At 34.3% G+C, this 21,315-nt stretch overlaps 1 protein-coding gene across 1 annotated transcript in view; it reads left to right on the top strand.

Annotated features, from left to right (window-relative positions):
- Positions 1–21,315, top strand: part of LOC137401136 (protein O-mannosyl-transferase 2-like) — a 30,000-nt gene that overhangs the window by 1,635 nt on the left and 7,050 nt on the right. The window contains exons 4-13 of the mRNA XM_068087509.1: positions 2,751–2,859; positions 3,667–3,769; positions 6,191–6,256; positions 11,213–11,306; positions 11,466–11,572; positions 12,138–12,220; positions 14,522–14,625; positions 16,147–16,280; positions 17,421–17,505; positions 19,346–19,497. Of these exons, the coding sequence (XP_067943610.1) occupies positions 2,751–2,859; positions 3,667–3,769; positions 6,191–6,256; positions 11,213–11,306; positions 11,466–11,572; positions 12,138–12,220; positions 14,522–14,625; positions 16,147–16,280; positions 17,421–17,505; positions 19,346–19,497 (1,037 nt within the window). The remainder of the gene's footprint in view (positions 1–2,750; positions 2,860–3,666; positions 3,770–6,190; positions 6,257–11,212; positions 11,307–11,465; positions 11,573–12,137; positions 12,221–14,521; positions 14,626–16,146; positions 16,281–17,420; positions 17,506–19,345; positions 19,498–21,315) is intronic.

The raw sequence follows: 21,315 nt of genomic DNA, 5'->3' as shown, positions 1-21,315 counted from the left end.
CCTTTCTGATTTTCATAACACATACATACATTTAGATATATTAAATACATCTATTAAATACATCTATTGAATACATATGTTAAATACATCTATTAAATAATCTATTAAATACATCTACTAAATACATCTATTAAGTAATCTATTAAATACATCTATTAAATACATCTATTAAATACATATGCTAAATACATCTATTAAATAATCTATTAAATACATCTACTAAATACATCTATTAAATACATCTATTAAATGCATCTATTAAGCGTATGTACCTATTCTTGAATCAATGCTGTTTGTCTATATTTGGTAACCTTAGTAATAAAACTGAGCATATTGTGTTTACTGTTCACTTTGTTATTTACTATTAGAGGCGCAGAGCTCAGATATTTGCTGTCTTCAGTTACGGTAAATGTTTTGGGGTGATGGTTGGAGAAATTATGCTAATTCTCTGCTTGTAACAACTTCAAAACCAAAACTATTTTGTTAATTGACATGAATAGTATAGATAGCTGCCAGTATGAATAGTATAGATAGCTGCCGCTGTTTGTAAAGTGAGTGGAACTAATTAATTTTAGAGCCTATTTTAGAGCTGTCATAATGCTTCTCTTCTGACTGTTCTATTACTCATCGAATATGGCGGATGTATTTTACTCCATGTTATATTGTGCATACAATATTGTACATGGAAATGGCACATGTATTTTATTCCATGTGATATTGTACATACAATATTGTACATGGAGCATGGCACATGTATTTTACTCCATGTTATATTGTGCATACAATATTGTACATGGAAATGGCACATGTATTTTATTCCATGTGATATTGTACATACAATATTGTACATGGAGCATGGCACATGTATTTTACTCCATGTTATATTGTGCATACAATATTGTACATGGAAATGGCACATGTATTTTATTCCATGTGATATTGTACATACAATATTGTACATGGAGCATGGCACATGTATTTTACTCCATGTTATATTGTGCATACAATATTGTACATGGAAATGGCACATGTATTTTATTCCATGTGATATTGTACATACAATATTGTACATGGAGCATGGCACATGTATTTTACTCCATATTATATTGCACAATATTGCTGTGAACTATTAACGTAACTTTGCTACTGAAGTCCCCCAAACTTCTAATAAGTATTTATGAGGCAAATTACTTCATATCGCTAACAACTTATGCTGGCTGTCAGTGACTTTGAGTGTGTGCAATATTAAATTTTATATATTGAAACATATTTATTAAATATTAATTCATAAACATAAATAAATATTTAAATGAATTTTAAATACAAAATTTCATGTACCAAAAATGTGTGATATGTAGGGTTGTTGATATATAATTTCTAGCCCAGTAATTACCACTGGAATTACCACTGCAAAAGTCGTCGTGAAATTCGGGTAGGAAAAATATAGAGGGACAAATTAAAATTGGAAAAGTCCGAAAATTTTGACACATCCTTTCATTTTGACTCTCATTCACTGAATTCTGTTTGTTTAATCCTTGATCCCTTGTTTAATCCTTGATCCCTTCTTTAATCCTTGATCCCTTGTTTAATCCTTGATCCCTATGACATAACAGCAGTGATATTTCAGCTGATATAAAATGCAGTTTGTATTAATATCTGATATAAAGCCCCACCCTCTTACAGTACATCCGTGGCCCGCATTACCAACTTTGCAGCCTTATTTATTCCTAGCGGACTTTGCAGCAATATTTTGGCTCTCTAAGTAATTCCACCAAGCTGTAAAAGAAATTTTATTTTACTTAACAGCAGAAAAAAGAATTTTTATGAATTGCAGTTTCTGTCGATTTTTCCAGTAAGTCACAATGTTTCCCCACAAAAGTCCTGTTTTGTACGGCCATCCGGGAAGTGTTGATTTTTTTTCCCAGAAAATCCTAACCATGATAATGTGATGTGGAAAAGCAAAGACTTTTCAAAAACCATGAGATTTTATTGTTTACTATCAAACACTGATAAACAGCACCCTGCTTGACATAAAGACGTTACGCTGTACATGACCACACACCTAACGTCATCAATCACACACTTAATTAACGTCATCAATTATTCAAATCAGCTGAGTGTTGAACTTTTCTAGTTCATAGAAAAGTTTGCGCTATTTAGAAAGGGAATGGCCAAGATCAGCAGAAAAATTGTCATTTTTAACTCTAACACAATAATCTCATGCTGGAAAGTATTATGCAAGGTTTGTGTTTCACATATTTAAGCTGGTAGGATTGAGTTGCAGCAACTGCAGTTGTTGAAACATTGTGTCCGTTTTCATGAAAGTTTTCATAATGGGTTTATTCTGTTATTTTTGAAATACTTGAAAATGAAAGCTGAGGTGAGGCCTAGCCACATTTCGAGGAAAATGTCCATTTATAATAATATTTAATTTCAGAAAAATAAAATATAATATATGTAATATATATTTTATTATAATATACATGTATATAATAGAAAATTTTGAAATAATGTTTTATTTAAAATACTTTTGGAATATTTTACGATTTCAAATTTTTTTAAGTATTTTAAACAAAATACTTTATTTAAAAGCAAATTTATTTGAAATAAAGTTGCTTCAAATTTTTCAGTGTCGAGGTCTACGAAGAGCTGTATCCTTCAGTAACACCATTTATTACATGTGTTCATATTTTCAAGGGAAACTTCTGTGGTTGTAACATTGGCCATGCTGACTAATGCTATCATTGTAGGCTTCCGCTCTATTTGGTGCAGCCGTCGTACCACTTTCGTCTGCGATAGTTTGGGAATTGTCTTCCTCTCTAACTGCCATGCTCCTTACCAGTGTTCTGGTCATGTCAGGTAGATTTGCAACATCTATAATTCCATGATCTAACAATTATCAGAGTGTCTAGTTTGTGATCTTTAAAATTTTAATTCAAACTCTTCAAAGGTCAATGTCCACTAAGTACATATATAAAAGTGTTTCCTTGCTAGAGGCTAGACTTTTTCAGGCTAGAGGGATAATAAAAAAATTACAAGTAAGTCACTGGTTTTTTCCTGTCACCGATTTCAATATGTTCTATTTGTAGGAGCAGACAACCTATTCTAATGCATGTTATGATAGTATATAATTAGATATGATGGGCAGCTCATTTAAATTTATTCCAACCAAAGTTTTAAGTTTATTTTTCCCTATGACTGAATTTTATAGCGTACACAGACCATTGGATGAACAGAGAGGTTTGCTGAGGAATAATTATTATATGTTCATCTGTGGTATATATCAGTGGGGTATATACGTATATACATACATATACATACATATACATACATATACATATATATATATATATATATATATATATATATATATATATATATATATATATATATATATATATATATATACCTGATATATATACCTGATATTTATATATATATATACCTGATATATATACCTGATATTTATATATATATATACCTGATATATATACCTGATATTTATATATATATATACACCTGATATATATATATATACCTTATATATATATATATATATATATATATATATATATATATATATATATATATACACCTGATATATACATCTTCATCTGTCCAGCATTTATGTTCTCTTGTGATGAACTCCAGGTTATCATATTGTAGACACAGCTCTGACTGTCATGTCTCGGTTCATCCTCCTGGACTCCTTCCTTCTTTTCTTTATTTTCCTCTCTTGCTACCTTTATGTCAAGCACAGCAAGTCTCCGTGAGTACATCCTGGATGCAATGTTTTTCACTCTTTTTAGTTGTGTCTGTACGTTCCTGCGGCATGCCAGAGCAGCATTAAAGTGTCGTTCATATTCTTCATTTGTCAAGGTATTAAAAACACAGATGTAATAATTTACAGTACAGTCATACCTAGACATACGAATTTAATGCCTTCTGAGACTGAGCTCATATGTCAATGTGCTCGTATCTCAATGCAATATTTTCTATATAAAATCACTAAATACAAATTAATCCGTTCCCATATTACGAAAAAACCAACTAAAACAGGATATTATGAAGAAAAAACACATTTTTAATTACTGTAAGTACCTACGCTCATAAAGCGGAACAATTACCTATTTAATGGTTATGGTCCGTAATAAAGTGTAGCGTTAGTATATAAAGTACTGTATGGAGTTCTTGTCTTCGAGATAGACATAATGGCTAAGAGCGGTGGAGAGAGAGAGACATGACGGCAATGCGTTCGGTACTCTAGACTGTTGCGGCGCCACATAACACAACATAAACTTTGTATTTAATTTAAATGAATTTATCTAAATATTACTAAACACACACTTGAAGCTAAGTTTTAATATTTTAATAAATAACATTAATTTTTTCATCGTTTTAAATTCTTATTATGATTCTGGCGTTTTTTGCCTCGCTTTCAGTATAACTTTTATTTAACCTTTCTAAAAAAAATTTCAAACTGATCTAAGGAGAAAGGCTGAGCGGTTATTGACAGAGGTCTCTCACATAGTGGGCCATGTATTGGCTATCAAGAACTGGCTCGTATGGTTGTATCTCAAAGGTTTCTCGTATCTCATGACAGTGACTCGCTTGCCAATTTGCTCGTATTTCGGTTTTCTTGTATGTTGAGACACTCGTATGATGAGACACTCGTATGTTGGGACAGTCATATGTTGGGGCACTCGTATGTTCAGGTATGACAGTATTAGAGTTTCATTAAACATGCGCTAAGCAATTGAGTTCTTTAGAAATTCCATCGACTACCTTTGGTAAAAATATGATGTTTAAAATTAGAGGGTTTGCAGCTTTTCAGCACTCAATTCATGTGGTTTTTGCTTAAAGGTTTTTCTTAAATCAAGGTGCTGTCTATTGCCTCTCTCTCTCTTTTAGTTTTCCTATTTTAGTGAGTGTTTGAGGCCACATTTGTTCACAAATCAGACCAACTTCAAATTTTGTTTGCTAGTATTGTTACTCGAAAGACTTGGATATTTACGGTTGAAGTCGCATTAACTATTTTGGGGAACCAAATCGTTTACGATTTTGATGAGGAGTTGTTAGCAGAATGCACAGTTTCTGCATCTCACACATTTTCCTAGTTTCTCTTTGCAAAAACACTTTTTTATAGCTATTTCTTCTTCGGACTGATCAGAAGCATGACAGCTAAGTAGGTTTCACGAATTGTAGATCAATGGATTTCTGATGATTATCTATTGGGCAATAGCAGTAGTGACAGTGAGTATTTTTAATAGTATAAATAATGCTGTAAGCTATAGTAATAGTAGTAACTCGTCTGACTCGGAACATGCTCAGCTTGTCAACCAGGGTAGTATGAAGAAGACTGAAAAATGTCCGAACTCATTGTGCAACACATTTTTGGCCTTTTTATGGCATATGATGTAAAATTTTGTGCTAATTAATTTGGTCAAAGGTTATACCAAATTATATGTACCAATGTCAAACGTTTGGTTTTACTCAATATCTAATTTTTTTTGTAAAAAAATTTATTTAATGATAGTGGTAACTATTGTTGTTGTTTTATTTTTTATTAATAATATTAAAAAACGTCTTAGAATCCTTGAAATTCGAGTTGTAGTTGTCGAAATTAAGTTAGCATAATTCCATTTCCTTTGCTTTCAATTTGAGTTACTCGGATATAAGCCAGACCTCTTAGTTTGGAAATTTTTTTGCATTCTAGAATTAGCTTATATGCAGGGATACACGGTATTATTTAATTTTCTTTTTTTGTAGAACACCACTAGTTAAATCTTTTGGATTTTAAGCATAAAATAAAATTTGCCCGACAAAAGAATTGCATCCTAAAACATACTATTGATATGAACACTAGTTTCATACGTGACCAAAGTGAGATGCTAATGTTTCCTATAGTTAATGCTGTCTGCTTTTTAGCTGTACGTCTTTTGTCTGTGGTTCAATTGTCACATGTGTCCAAGGTGCGATAAAATTTTATGTGATTCAACTATATATCCTGCGTTGATAATGATATGTTTCTGTAGAGCAAAACATTTAAGTCTTTATTATACACTCATGTTTTCAATCTGTTTTACTCCTTCTCTTTACGTAGCCGGTGGTCCCAAGCATTGTAGTGTTTAACAGACTATGTGATGTTATTTGGGCTGCTGATGGTAGAGCTCTTTGGTTGTTGTTTTAGAGCATTTGAGAGGCAGTGGTGGCTGTATCTTTGTGGATGTGGAGTCGCTCTTGCTTGTTCTCTTGGGTAGGTGGGCTACTTTATGCTTATAGAAACCGATGAGTCTTGTATGGCAAATGTTGGCGAGTGTTTTTCTCAGAACTGAATCACAGCTTCAGTTCTTATGATCAAAACTAAATGTAGACATTGCATTCTCTGTTATTCATATCTATTGAGCACTATTATAGGCATAAAATAATATTGTTCTACGATAAATACAAATGTATATGTTATTTCTATTTGTAATATAGTTCGCCATCTTTGAAGCAGAATTCCTCAGCTCCTACAAATACCAGATTTACAATACTCAATGACTGAAAAAGATACCCATATATTGTAACTCTCTCAGACACTGACTTAAAGGTTGGCTTGCAACAAAATTCACATTACAGTTATTTGGTATCAAAAGATTCACCATGTCTTACTCTGTTGTGTAGTAGGTGCCAAATATGTGGGAATGTGATTAAAAGCTCTTAAAAGCTCAAAAACGAACAGAAAATCGCAGCGACACGAGACCGCCCTAGTTTGGATTCATTTTTTAAAACGGCTAAAATGTGACGTATGTGTGGGAGATGGTTTACGTTTACACTCTCATGCATCCTTATTCGTCGAACTATTTTCCCAAATATACTTCACGCTTGCGATAAAAACTATGTCTATTGTTCTTACGCGTCTATTTTATCGGCATCGTAATGCTGCAACTTTGAGCACTGATATCTCAAAACATAGCATACAAATATGTTTAATTTTTTTAACTTAGCTTGAACGATTGCATATCATCCTCTGATAAAAATGATGAGCCTTTTGGTCCGCTATGATGGTCGAAAAAGGCTGTAGAAGTTGTTCGCGCCATATGGCGGGAATTGTAAGTCACATGATGAGATAATGTTAGTTTCAGTTCAAGTTTGATCTATCGCAAATAACAGACACGCTTTCTCGTATTAAACTTGTTAATTTCAATTCGTCATAATCTCTAACGGGCCACATCGTGTTTGTGCAGCTGGCAAGCTGAGAAGCACCTTTTTTTGGCCAAGAGCAGAGAAAAGACCAGACCTTCACCGGGCGTGGAGCAACTGGGTGAAGCTGGATGTGAAAAACTTTATTTATTTGCCTGCTTACTCTTACCTTTGTTTTCGCCATTTCAAAGACGACATGTTTTCTAACCTGTTTGCATACTCCATGTCACCAAAGCACGTGAGTAATTTATTTTATGAACCATTTGTATTAGTAGTAGTAACTCGGGTTATTTTTTAGTATTCTTCTAATACTACTGTATTAATCTATATTTAATATTACAATATTAATGTCATTTAATTGTAATATGATATTATTAGTATTTTATCTTCTTAATTACGTGTATTATTTTTATTATAATAACAAAACTAATTCATACTGCATATCTATCTGTAAAACGTAGTATATTAATCTATAATTGATAAAATAATGTTGTTTCACGATTAATTTCGCCAAATTTCTTAACCCCACTCACTTATAGATATGTTATATAAAATAGTTATTGTCATTTTCTGGTATCATCGTTAACAGCATATTAATATTATTATATTATTAGTATTAGATGATGAAGAGTTTGTGCCAACCACTGAAGACTAGGAAGAGTTTGAGCGCTATGTTGACCAGTGTCAAACGCTCTCCAATTACATGTCAGATAGAGCTGAACTTAACCAAACTTTGCAAAATATAAAGAATATCCATAGAGTTATTACTCACATTTTTATGTTTACAATATCATGGATTCTGATAAGGTTCTGTAAAATCTGTGTCATGATTGCATGGCTATAAATTTATTCTTTTTCTGATCAAGCAAATATGATATAATAACAGGAAATGATGTTGTACAAATCTTATTGCAAGTCAACTATTGTGTTGTGATTTCAGACCCGAATCCTCCTTCAAAGTGGAGAAAATAATAGTAAGTGTGACAGTACTCCAGCGACTATTTCACTGCCACGCCTGAGCCCTCCCCTGCTCATTCACGATGGTGCGAGAAGGCGGATGGATAGAGTTTAAGATTACATGTGCCTCCTGTCACCGATCGTACACTTGGGAAACAACTGCCAGGGTGAACAGAGCTCATGTCATCAACCTCCTGTTGGCAGCTGCATCACTCTTTTCTGGCGGATGCCTTACGCAGAACCTCCGTTTTCTGTCACTCCTGAACATCGCGATACCAAGCCACAGTGTTTGCCTCTACCAACAAAGAGAATACTTACATGGTGTGAGTGTTAATATTTACCCATAAACTTGGAAAATGTGAGTAAAAGCTTGGCAAACTAATTGAATAACGACATTTAGAAACAATTTTTTTCTTGAAATGAAAATATGTCATTCTTCAAGCGAAATATATTATAATTTAAAATTCTGATTCATCATCATAATATAGCACAAAAAGGGGGAAAAGGATTCTACATTCTTAGACTAATGATAATGATACAAATTAATCTTGTATAATGAAGTTTTACAATATTTTACAGTGTATTGCTGAGCAGTACACCCTGCATAACGAGGGATTGATGGCAGCAATCGATTAGGAGCTTGATTTGACAGGTGACGGTAGATGCGATAGTCCGGGGCATTGCGCACTATACGGGGCCTACACTATGATGGATCAGAGCTGCGGTTTAATAGTCAGCAGCCATCTTGTCAAGGTAAAACTTTGATAGTTTTTACTTCACCGCCTGACACAAACCCAAATTTTTTAGTAGTTATCAATACATAAACACGAAGTTGCTGATCTAGCTAAATAATTCATTCAAATAATGTGAAAGTGATTTTTGGTCGTAACTTTCTTTACTTTGCAGTCAGCGGAGACCACCAGCTCCAACGCCATGGAGCTGGAAGGCTTCAAGCGATGCCAGTCCGATCTAATTTCCCACGGCCTGAGAGTGAGGTCCATTACAACGGATGTTGTTACAGAGGTTGTGTGCATACCGCAAGCTTGTGTTTTGGCTTATGCCACAAATTCGTCGCGGTGAGCGGCGGCCTCTACCTGCCTGCTTGGTGTCTAAGATTCGGGCTCTTTTCCCACCAACAGATGATGAAGAAGAGTTTGCAGACTATGTGTTCAAGGGCTTCTGCTATGGCGATGAAGAGACTCAACGACTTTGATTGAGAATTCTAGATCAACTCTATATCATAGGTAGTACTCATTTTTATTGCATTGTCATTTTATTATTTTACTTTTATTCAGGCTAAGCCACATGGTGACTACACACCATGTAGCTAACAAACTAATTTTTTTTAGTAAATTGCTGTTACATTGCTTCCATATTTAAAATCACATGATTAATGTGCATAAATCTGCCATCACTGATTTTATAAAATAAAAACAAATACATAGAGGAACGCATATTGGTTTCACCGCTTACCAAAGTCGTTGAGTCTCTTCATCGCCATAGCAGAAACCCTTAAAGACGTAGTCTGCAAACTCTTCTTCATCATCCGTTGGTGGGAAAAGAGCCCGAATCTTAGACACCAAGCAGGCAGGTAGAGGCCGTCGCTCACCACGACGAATTTGCGGCATAAGCCAAAACACAAGATTGCGGTATGCACACAACCTTTTCCGAGCATTTGGGGATGGCTCTCCAAATGGGAATAGATTATCTACCAAAACAATTATTGAAAAACAATAATTGCTGATCATCAAAATAATCTCGATCTTTATATAATAAAATCATAAAACTAATACACTCTATACTGTAGTAAGTGTACAAGCGAAATATAACAGTTCTCCTTGTGTTCCACGAGTTCAAAATATGTGTGTTCAACCGATGCATTAAATGTGTAACACAAGAATTGTAGATAATGCTTGACACATTAGCATAGCTTTGGTGTTGTTGGCATTAAATGAAAATCCAACTCACTATGATATCGCAGGTAATTATTTCACCCCAACTCAAAGGGTGCAGGCGCCACAAGTTCGTCCACACCAGGATGCATACACAGGCATTCATGCTCCCCGGGGTCATGGAGACGATGCGCAAACTCAGCATCATGGCAGCACAAACATTCAGGAAGAGATGGCATGTCTTAACAGCGCTTGCGGACACACCACTCTGTAGCCGATGGTATTAGCTCCTAAAGAAATGAACAGATATGTCTATGCAACCATAGCTAATACATCAGATCGATGTTATCCAACAGTATATCAGTGCAGCACTAGATTTAAATATTAAAATTGTTAATGTTGTCATTCGAAAAAATTCTGTAATTATTTTTTCGCAATATGAAGCGATAATTATCATTAAAATCATGTATATAATAATAATATTCGTTCTATCACTCTCAAGCTAAAACTATTACTACTAGCTAGCTTGGCACATAAAAGCTGGCTAGTGGCGGTGCTTACTTGCTGGGAGGTTTGATTCTGTTGAGGATCTTCTTCAGATAGAGCGTCAGGCTCGAAACGCCAGGGTCTTAACTCTTCAGAATTTGACATTTTTTATGATCGCAACTCGGACATGTACGCTTATGTTGAATGTCAGACGGAATGGCCAAGCTGAAACTGTAAAGTAGCGAGCATCTATATTTGATACGGGGTCTTAGGTAAAACCCGAAGTGTTTGTCCTACACTATTGCTATGATAAGTTTGAAATTGAGCTTTGTATTGGCCTTTCAATTCACGCGAGAACATCACGTGACAAGACAATAACCAAAATCCGCGGATACGTCATCGAAATCAAGAGATTCCAATAAACGGCGGCTTTTTGTTTTCGAGCTTTTAAGAGCTTTTAATCACATTTCCACATATTTGGCACCTACCACACAACAAAGTAAGACATGGCGAATCTTTTGATACCAAATAACTGTAATGTGAATTTTGTTGCAAGTCAACCTTTAAGTAAAGACATGGTCCTGTAGTCATTTTGCATTCAACCCAGACCTAAAAAATTGACATTTAATAAAATCATACTTGGTAAGTTGTTTTGTCTGCGTCTTAGTAGCCTGTGTGCTTTACTTTTTAAGGGTGAAGCTTGTGGGAGTATTTGTGATAGCTCATATAGGACTTTGTGTGATCAAACGACTTTGGGCTATGGCCAACCAGAAGGAGATACCATTGGTAAGTTTTTAACCTCTGGTAGTTTTCACTTTTTCATTGCTTTCTTTCCATTCAACTTATTTGTGCCTTCTTGATGTTAAGGGGTCATTGAGCAAGGAGTCTTTAACTCCCAGCGTATGTTCTTCCTATACAATTTATGTACAGTGCTACATCTTGTAGGAGAAATTTGTACAGCATGTAGTGGCTAGGATATACACCTTGATATGCGTCCCTATCTTCGTCTACTGCATCATCTTCGTCATTCATTTTGTCACACTCCGGAAAAGGTTTGTGCGTCTTTTGCTTGCAATCATGACACACGAGCGTAACAACAATTATTGTTTCCTTTCCAGATTGTTTATGCATATTCCTCTCATTGATGTTCGGGTACAAACTGTTTGTATCCATAAACTTGGAGTTATCTTATCCATAGCACTTACAATGATGCGCGATATCTAGCAATTAATCTATGGATTGGATGATAACAGGAGAGCGCTCACTAAATACATCTATTATATGGTAAAGGCTCAGTTATTGTTGCTTACAAACATTAGCTGTCTGTAAAGATCTTGGGCTAGTTTTTTAGTGATAGATGGAGAGGCATACAACAGCTTTGTGCCTCAGTTGTCGTAGACTATGGGGAACTCAATTCAATCAAGGTCTATGGTAGATTTTTACAATTGTTAGGACTACATAATTTTAATCCTCATGGCATACGCGTAGCCCATAGCATACCTGTTATACATAGGAGATCCAAAATCAATCAGAGTTGTAGTGTCTCTTGGTATATGTAAAGGTCTCTAGCTGTGATATAAGGTAAAACGAAATACCCTGTTAGCCGCTTATTTTCAGTGGGGTTGGTGATGGATTCCACAGTTCGGCCTTCCAAAGCACCATTGATGGCAACCCTCTGTACCACATCAACATCCCCCAATGTAAGAACCAGCTCTATAGTCATCTACACGCAACCTTCTTGACATCTGATATCAAATTTTAGCTACTAGTTGTCATATAAAACGCATACTTGTTCCATAATACAAAACATTTCCCTACATATAATGCCGGGAGGGTCTCTAAATAATGCATATTTTTAAATTGGTGCACATATAAGGAGTCCTCTGTGGCAGAGCCTAGTTTGATGCCGCTCAAATAATATTAAACAGCACAAGGTAGCTTTCAATTTTAAAAGCATAGACAGCATGACTATTAGTATGATTAAATGCAGTGATGAAAATTAAAAGGATACGATCCTTTTTAGGATTGAAACTAAAAATTATCAAAAATCATGAGCAAACATTGTTATATCAATTATCTAAAAGTCTTCAAAGATTTATAACAACTATTGTGAAGGTGCAAGTGGTGCTGAAAAGTAGATCCTTGAACCTGGTAAAATCTATTAAATATGAAACCAAAAAAACACATCTTGACTAATTTAATTAACAACTTAAAAGCAATTTAATGTCAGCATGGTATACCTCAGATTAGCTTGCTATGTCTATTGTCATTGTTACCTGGGCAACAGCCACTTCTGGTCTCACCATGGCTTCACCTCAACTCACCTGTGTTTAAGGTAAAAACAAAGTGACCATAAATTAATTTTTTTATTAATTTACGTTTACTATATTTGCCTTATATACAATTTTGCTTTTCTCATTCAATTTTTATGTGATTTTTATATATCTTGCATTTGCTTTAATACTTTCTGTAATTATCTGAAGCATTTATCAAGTTTGAGCTATTGAATAAATAAAACAAAATTTATTCCTATAAAATATATGCGAGCATGATTTCAACATACAAAGTAAATATCGATGTGAACTATATTTGTGTGTTGAGCTGTGGCAGCATACTCAAAAGGAGTTTGTTTGTTTCAATTCACTAGAGCGCTGACAAGTCGGCACTCTAGATTTCTCAATCAACTGAGAACACATTTACCTTTTTTATAACCTGTTTAAGACGCATTTGATTCTTCAAACCCCAGGCTAGTTTAATTCAGACTTAGGCATTGGAAAAGCCCTCTTTTTCAGTAATGTAAACTTCACCAAACCTCTTCATGACCTGCTGCATTGCTCTCTATATTTTATTCTGTCACAAGTTATAATTAATATTTTTTGCAAGTTGAAAAGGTTTAGCTAACATACTAATATATTTGACCTTAGTTTATTCACGAGTTTTACCTTAGAATCCAATATATATCCCTTACAGTCCAATATATATCCCTGAGAATCCAATATATATCCCTTACAGTCCAATATATATCCCTGAGAATCCAATATATATCCCTGAGGAGAATCCAATATATATCCCTGAGAATCCAATATATATCCCTGAGGAGAATTCAATATACTGTATATTCCTGTGAATCCAATATATATCCCTTAGAGTCCAATATATATCTCTTAGAGTCCTATATATATCCCTTAGAGTCCAATATACATGTATATCCCTGAGAATCCAATATATATCCCTGAGAATCCAATATATATCCCTGAGAATCCAATATATATCCCTGAGAATCCAATATATATCCCTGAGAATCCAATATATATCCCTGAGAATCCAATATATATCCCTGAGAATCCAATATATATCCCTGAGAATCCAATATATATCCCTGAGAATCCAATATATATCCCTGAGAATCCAATATATATCCCTGAGAATCCAATATATATCCCTGAGAATCCAATATATATCCCTGAGAAGAACAATGGTTAGTTTTTGGTTAAGCTGTTAGTTTAGGTTTGACTGTCTGAATTAGGTTTGACTGTCTGAACTAGGTTTGACTGTCTGAATTAGGTTTGACTGTCTGAATTAGGATTGACTGTCTGAATTAGGTTTGACTGTCTGAATTAGGTTTGACTGTCTGAACTAGGTTTGACTGTCTGAATTAGGTTTGACTGTCTGAATTAGGTTTGACTGTCTGAATTAGGTTTGACTGTCTGAATTAGGTTTGACTGCCTGAATTAGGTTTGACTGTCTGAATTAGGTTTGACTGTCTGAATTAGGTTTGACTGTCTGAATTAGGTTTGACTGTTTGTATGAATTCAGTGTATATTTATTTGAGTGTAAACGGTGTTGTAAATAGTATAGCTATACATTGAGTGTATAGTGCATTTCACTTCCTGAAACACCTTGCCAATTTCATGTGCTATGAACACGCATACGTAGAGTAAACAATGTGTGTGATTAAGCTCACATATACGATCACATTCCTTTTGTATTTTCTCGTGTAGATATAGCTTACGGCTCAGAAATAACCTTGAAGAATTATAGACCAAATGGCGGGTACCTGCACTCCCATCCTTTTATGTACCCCCATAACACCGCCATTCAGCAGGTACTGTAGTATGTCAGTATTTTTGGTATATTCTACACGGATGTTTACAACATTTGCGGTCATGACAGATGCTGTCTAAACAAAACTCTAATTTCTACATGATTGCGGCAGCGTTACATAATGTTTAAATAGAGCCGCTTAAACTGTCTTCGAGTGCCATTTTCGGTTAAATTTTTAATAATATGATTGTCTAAAATTAATCTCTACACCTTCCAGACTTGCTCAAAAAAAAATGTGCAGTTACAGATGCTGTGGAACAAGTAAGCTAAAACAACAGATCATTGAAGTTTGATTCTAATGTACAGTGAAACTCGGATAAATCCCTCTCGGATATATCGAACACATGGTTAATTCGAATGGATTTGCTTGGTCCGTTCCCACGCAATAATAAATGGCTTTAGATAACTCGACCGAAACTCCGTTAACTCGAACAGTTTTTTGCCAAACGGCTACCGAGATGGTTGTTACTATCGCTTTAGAATATCACTTTATTCCAAGCCATAGAGATAAACATCGACTTTTAGTAGTTTTTAGGCCTCGTTATTACCAACATCGGCAAATATTTTCATTAACGACTTTTCTAAAGGATTGCAAAAATCAAATTTTACCAAACATCCGCCTAGCGATAAGCCCTCCGAAAGCAAGAAAGCGAGGTAAAATTTGGATAACTTTAAAGTAATATCGGCAAAATTGATAATGGGTTTTTAATAGTAAAGCAGTTTTGTGATAACTGACTTACTGCAAAATTTATCTTGGTTAAAATGCTCGGTAGAAATATACGTATGTATTTTTTCTGAGCGTTTTAATCGCGATCAAGTTTTGCCAATTTTAATCTGAGAACGTCCTGGCAGTCACATCACCTAAAACAACAAACAAATCTCAAGTGATAGAAAAATGTCTATACTTTCTGATTAAAAATGTTTAAAACTTCACACGACAGACCCTTTAACTTGCAACAAGCAATCTATGCTTTTGATTGATATATAGTTTGTATATGTACATGTATCTACTGATAAATACGTGCACTTATGACTGTTCTGATAACTTGAACGCTCTAATAACTCGAAAACTTTTGCTCGGTCCCTTGAAGTTTGAGTTATCCGTGTTTCACTGTATATCATGGAGCTACAGGTTACTGGTAGCTTGAAATCTTTGTTTTAAAAGCAGTTCAATATGTGTAGTTCCTCACTCAAAATTTACTCTCCAGTTTTTTGGAGATCGGGTGCTAGATTTTGTTGTTAGAATTATGGAACCAATCGTTTCAGATTGATGCAGAAACTAGGTATTGGATAATACTGTTTACCAGAATCTCAAAGAGTTCACACTAAATGGTCTTGCTCTGTGTGCGACTCAACTTTTAATTGAACTGTGTAAATGTTCAAAGGTCTTATATTTTATGGTTTCATAAGACAAAGGTTTAAACCTGTCTCATTATATACGAGGTCATTCGAATTAGGATGGTAACTTTCCTTGGTAAAGCTGCAGATGGATCTACAGGTCTTAAACATTTCTCTTCTGCAGGTGACAACCTATGGACTAAGGGATTTAAACAATCGCTGGATAGTTGTGCCTGAGGATAGTGAGGATTGGACGACAGAGAGGAGTTCAGTTGTCTTTGTCAAAGATGGAGACCTGATCAGACTCAAGCACACTCAGTAGGTTAAAACTTACCTTGGCTCCAGTAGCCATAAAGTACCATAATATATTTTATAATCTACAATGTATAAGTATTATATGTGTCGCGGTCACAGAAACCATGGTTAAGTCGCAACTCACGAAGTTGACTTATCCGACTTTGAAGTTGCACTAACTGAATTTATAATATTGGTCACGATTTTTGTAACACGTGCATCTGGACCAATCAAAAAGTGATCTTTCTGAATCTGAAGTCAGTTTAGCCAATAGAAGTCTTCAACCCTCGGAAAAACCCTCTTAAAACCGTTGCTAAGCTAAACAGGAAGTACTGAAAAATGGCGTCCGATAAATATAATCGTTTCTTTTTTGCTGATTTTAAAGATAACTCTGACATTTTGGACACTTATAAACAGCACTGTGGTATTCCAACTGATGTCAAAAACAGTAAAAGTAAAGGGAATTACGATGATAATTTAACAATTCTTAAAAGATTATTATATTATTTAATCATAAGAACAATTATTCGATTTTATAGGATTATTATCATATTTAATTATAAGAATAATTATTTGAATTCTCCAGATCAGAGTATTAGTATGACCGATCGTGTGCAATATGTTACTGTTGTTACTTTTTTAAAGATTTTGCTTATGATTTGGCTGTGCCCGATATCGCGGTACTGCCAAGCGTTTTAAATATCTACAAAATTAGGTAATACATTTTCTTATAAATATACAGCTATTTCTGTGACAACTAGCTAAAATCTGTTTAGATTTTTGAATTCAGCATAATTTTTGAATAGAAAAACAGAAATTTAGATGAATATCACAACCTCTTGATATTGGTTGCTATGACGTTTTGAAATGTGAACAAAATTGGGCAGTGGTTTTCGTTTCTCAAACTTTAACACCAGTTTTCTCGGAACTATGTTTTCGCACTAATGGTAAACGCGCATTCAGTTTATTGACCATAAAATCTGCTGTAATTAAGCTAGAATCAAAATTTTTTTTGCAAAATAACTGTGAGAATTTTTTCCTTTTGCTAATGCTAATAACTCCAAATCTTACAATCCCGACTTAACCATGGTTTCTGTGATCATGACCCATATGTTGAGTTCTTGTTCTTATCATATGTTGAGTTATTTTCCCTTTGATTTCAAGAACTCATAAGTACTTGCATAGTGATGACAAATCATCAGCGATGACAAAGATTCACAATGAGGTTGGAGCCTACAGCGCTAGTCAGGTGAGTGTTTAGTTAGATGTGGTAATAAATTTTACATGTGAGCATGTCAGGTGTTTATCTGTGAAAAAGTTGCATGTACTGAGTAACATCAATGTAGTAAGCTGATCTGCTTCGTTTCCTTTTCGAAACTCTTGCATGATCCGAGCAAAGATTCTTATAAGCGTTCACAGTATTTCATATGATTTGTTCCTTAAATTACGAAGTTTATAAAGTGTTAATCTGTAAAAAAAAGGCTTCATTGTCAGTTGCCTCTGCAAACATAGGAATAGCCTTGGATACTGAAGAAAGGCAGTGCACATGTTGAAGTAAAATAGAAACTCTGAGTAAGGTTTATTGTGTGAACTGTAAATTGCCGTAAGTTACTTATATTTTTTAGTTTATATTTGATGTTGTTTTTTTATTTAAAGCTTTCTTTTCTTTATATCACTTTCACTTCTTTCCGATAACCACTAGATGGCTTCAATCAGTATTTGAAACTTTTTAAACAATTTACTTGAGAATGTTTGCTCCTGCTTCTCATTGCTGCTTCGTTGATTTAATTCTAAGGAAATCGGTTCCTTTTTCAGCTCTACTACCACTTCACTAGTTTGGAATCCATCACTTTATAGCCATGAGAGGCCAGTACAAAGTACTGCGTAACATTATTCGAGCATCCTAGAATCATCCTAGAATCATCCTAGAATCTTCCTAGAATCTTCCTAGAATCGTCCTTGAATCATCCTAGAGTCATCCTAGAATCATCCTAGAATCATCTTAGAATCATCCTAGAATCATCCTAGAATCATCCTAGAATCATGCTAGAATCATCCTAGAATCATCCTAGAATCACCTTAGAATCATCCTAGATTCATCCTAGATTCATCTTAGAATCATCCTAGAATCATCCTTGAATCATCCTAGAATGAAACTGTTGGAATACATAGAGCTGCTTACATACATTTACTGATATACTAAATGTAATTGTTTGTGAAAATTTGGGTGTCCGAAGTTATGTTCGATATCACATCAAATATCTGCCTAAATTTTACATGGTGGGTCGAGAAATATGTATGCTGATGTGATGGTAAATCAATGGTTGATTGCATATTGTTGCTGTATGCTTTACCTTCCACAATATTATACAATAATTACATTCAGTAACTTTTATTTTATTTCTACTTGTTATTCTCCTTAGAAATACAGTTTAAAGCCTTGTTAATGCTGTTTTAAAGTTTTGTGAAATTGAGTATGTAAAGTTTTTGCACTAATTTTTTATGTTGAAAGCTCTTATCAATAATAACTTAATGTAATTAATTATTTTTGTGCCCAACTTTAACAGAAATAGCTAAATTTTGTAGGAGACTACATAATTATATTGATGCCTAAATTAGTTATAGGGGCTATTCTCAATTACACAACACTCTCAGACTTTAACAATTTAAATTAACTTTTATAAACTACGATAAAAATATGGTATATACATATATATTTATATATATTTATACATATACTTGCATACATATTTATATATATTTATACATATATTTATCCATATATTTATATGCATATTTATATATATATATTTGTATAGTATAATATGGAAAGGACTTAGCTGTTGGTAATCACTATATATAATATATAATCATTATAATAATATATACAATGGTATATATATTTATATATATCTTACTTCATTGGCAATAATTTCATTTCAGACAAAGTTTTTCCTAATTATGCCATCTAAAGATCATATAACAACAAAAAAAGGCAATAGAACGGTTTGATTTGAGTTTGCAGATTATTTTATTAGACGCCTCGTCTGTAGTTGTCATGAGTGATGCATGACTAACAATACTTGCAGGTTAGTCCTGATGAAAACAATTTGTTCCGTATAAAGGTCACATCTGGGCTACAAGATGAGGGTCGGATAACTCCAATACATACTGTACTGCAGCTGGTCCACCAGACTCAGGATTGTTCTCTTGAGAGCAGAGGCAAAAAATTGCCAGCTTGGTATAGTTATTCACTTCATCTCTCAATGCATTACTGTCCAGCCTCTGTTTTCAAGCGTCTCAAATATTAAAACAATCATGATTCACAAAAAAGAATTCTAGACCTTTGGCTTCGAAACTTAAAGACCTGAAGATAAGCCGAGGAAACTCAATGACAGGATTCAGTTGGCAGCTGATGCTCTCTTGTTGTCTTTAGCGTTGAATCGTTGTATGCAGACGCGTTCTAAAATACTGACTTTATTTCGTGTAGTTTTTATTCTCTACTACAATGAAACACTTTTTTACTCTTTTATTTAACTTAAAATACAGAGACTGGGGTTCCAGTAGGCCCTACGTGACAGTAGGCCCTACGAGCTGCTACTGATAAGGAAATAGAACCTTCAACTAGCTCTGTCTGTTAATTAAGAGAGTTTTTACTTATGGTGAAAAATAATGTCAAAATGTTTACGGAAGTCATTTTGTTATCTTGTAATAGGTTTAAATTATTTACATTATTTTTGATGAACAAAATCGTTTCGGAACAGTTTTGTGGAACAGATTGTTGCTAACGTCCAGGTTGGGCTGTCCTTAATTTTCTATGTTCGAATATGAGAACTTTTTTCAATTACTTTGTTCATCCAGCATGAGAACTACTGTTGCGTCAGCAGTTATAGCACCATTCAACTCAAAATTTATCAGTCATTTGAAAAATTGTGCAACCTGTTAATCAGTTGATGAACAAGGTCAGTCCTCCTATAGTAATATGTTTCAGATACCTAAATCCAGCCTTCGCTTATCATACTTGACCTCTGTTCACGTTTTAAGTAAATATTGAGAGACTAGAACCATTTCTGGCACTCGTACATGTGATGGTAAACTATTTCACAGGAGTACTCGCGGTAAAAAGTATCTTTTTTATGACACTAGCACTTGTAAGAATTTTTTAGTTTTTTTTCAAGTTGTCTACTCGATGGCTGTTTGTAATGGGAGCTGTAGTATTTCTTCTGCTTCACGTAATCTTCTTAAGGGTGTTGAATTTCTCCCTATCTCAGGCATCTTCAATGGTCTATCAGAGCCAGTCTATCACCTTAGTGGCAAAACTATTTGCAACACTTAAATAGGAATGAGCAATGCATATGTATTTTAACAGTTTTTAAGAACTTTCGTCATGACATACTGCATGTCATGACGTGAAACACGAAGTACATCAGTAGCTAGAAAATAAATTTTTTTAGCCGTAAGGCCAATTGCGACAATAACAATTCGTTCTCTGGTAAACAGCTCTAGGAAGCAGCGGATACATTGAAATATGAGCTTGGTTGTGCTACATGAGCCATGTTCATAGTAGCTGACCAAATTTCTGTCATCATACTGTAAACTCTTGCTTTCTATAAGAACCTTACTTTATGCTATGATGAGATCAAATCTACCATAAATAGAGATTATATGAAGCCGACTCTGTAAGTTGCTAAAAGGCAAAAAACTAAAAGTGGCTCGGAGTGGTTTTAGTTCTTGTCTTCCCTGTTTGGTTGAATTCCTTCTGGGATAATACTGAGTATATATATATATGCCATAGGGATCTTATGTAGTTATATCAGCATGCGCTAAGTACATGCCATAGTTTTTCCATGCGCTTCTATCTGTATGGCTAAGGTAAAATCTTCTTCTAATATCATGAATACTATTTGAATAATAATTGACTGTTTCATATACCATGTAGTTGTAGTAAATCACTCACTGCATCTATATATATATATATATATATATATATATAAATCGCAGTGTTTGTCGTTAGAGTTTGTGATGTGTCGTCCAGATGCTTAGTTATAGCGATAAATTT

This window comes from Watersipora subatra, chromosome 7 (genome assembly GCF_963576615.1).
Source record: "Watersipora subatra chromosome 7, tzWatSuba1.1, whole genome shotgun sequence".
NCBI lineage: Eukaryota > Metazoa > Bryozoa > Gymnolaemata > Cheilostomatida > Watersiporidae > Watersipora > Watersipora subatra.
The sequence above is the reverse complement of the archived record's forward strand: the minus strand, read 5'-3'. Positions and strand labels throughout refer to the sequence as shown.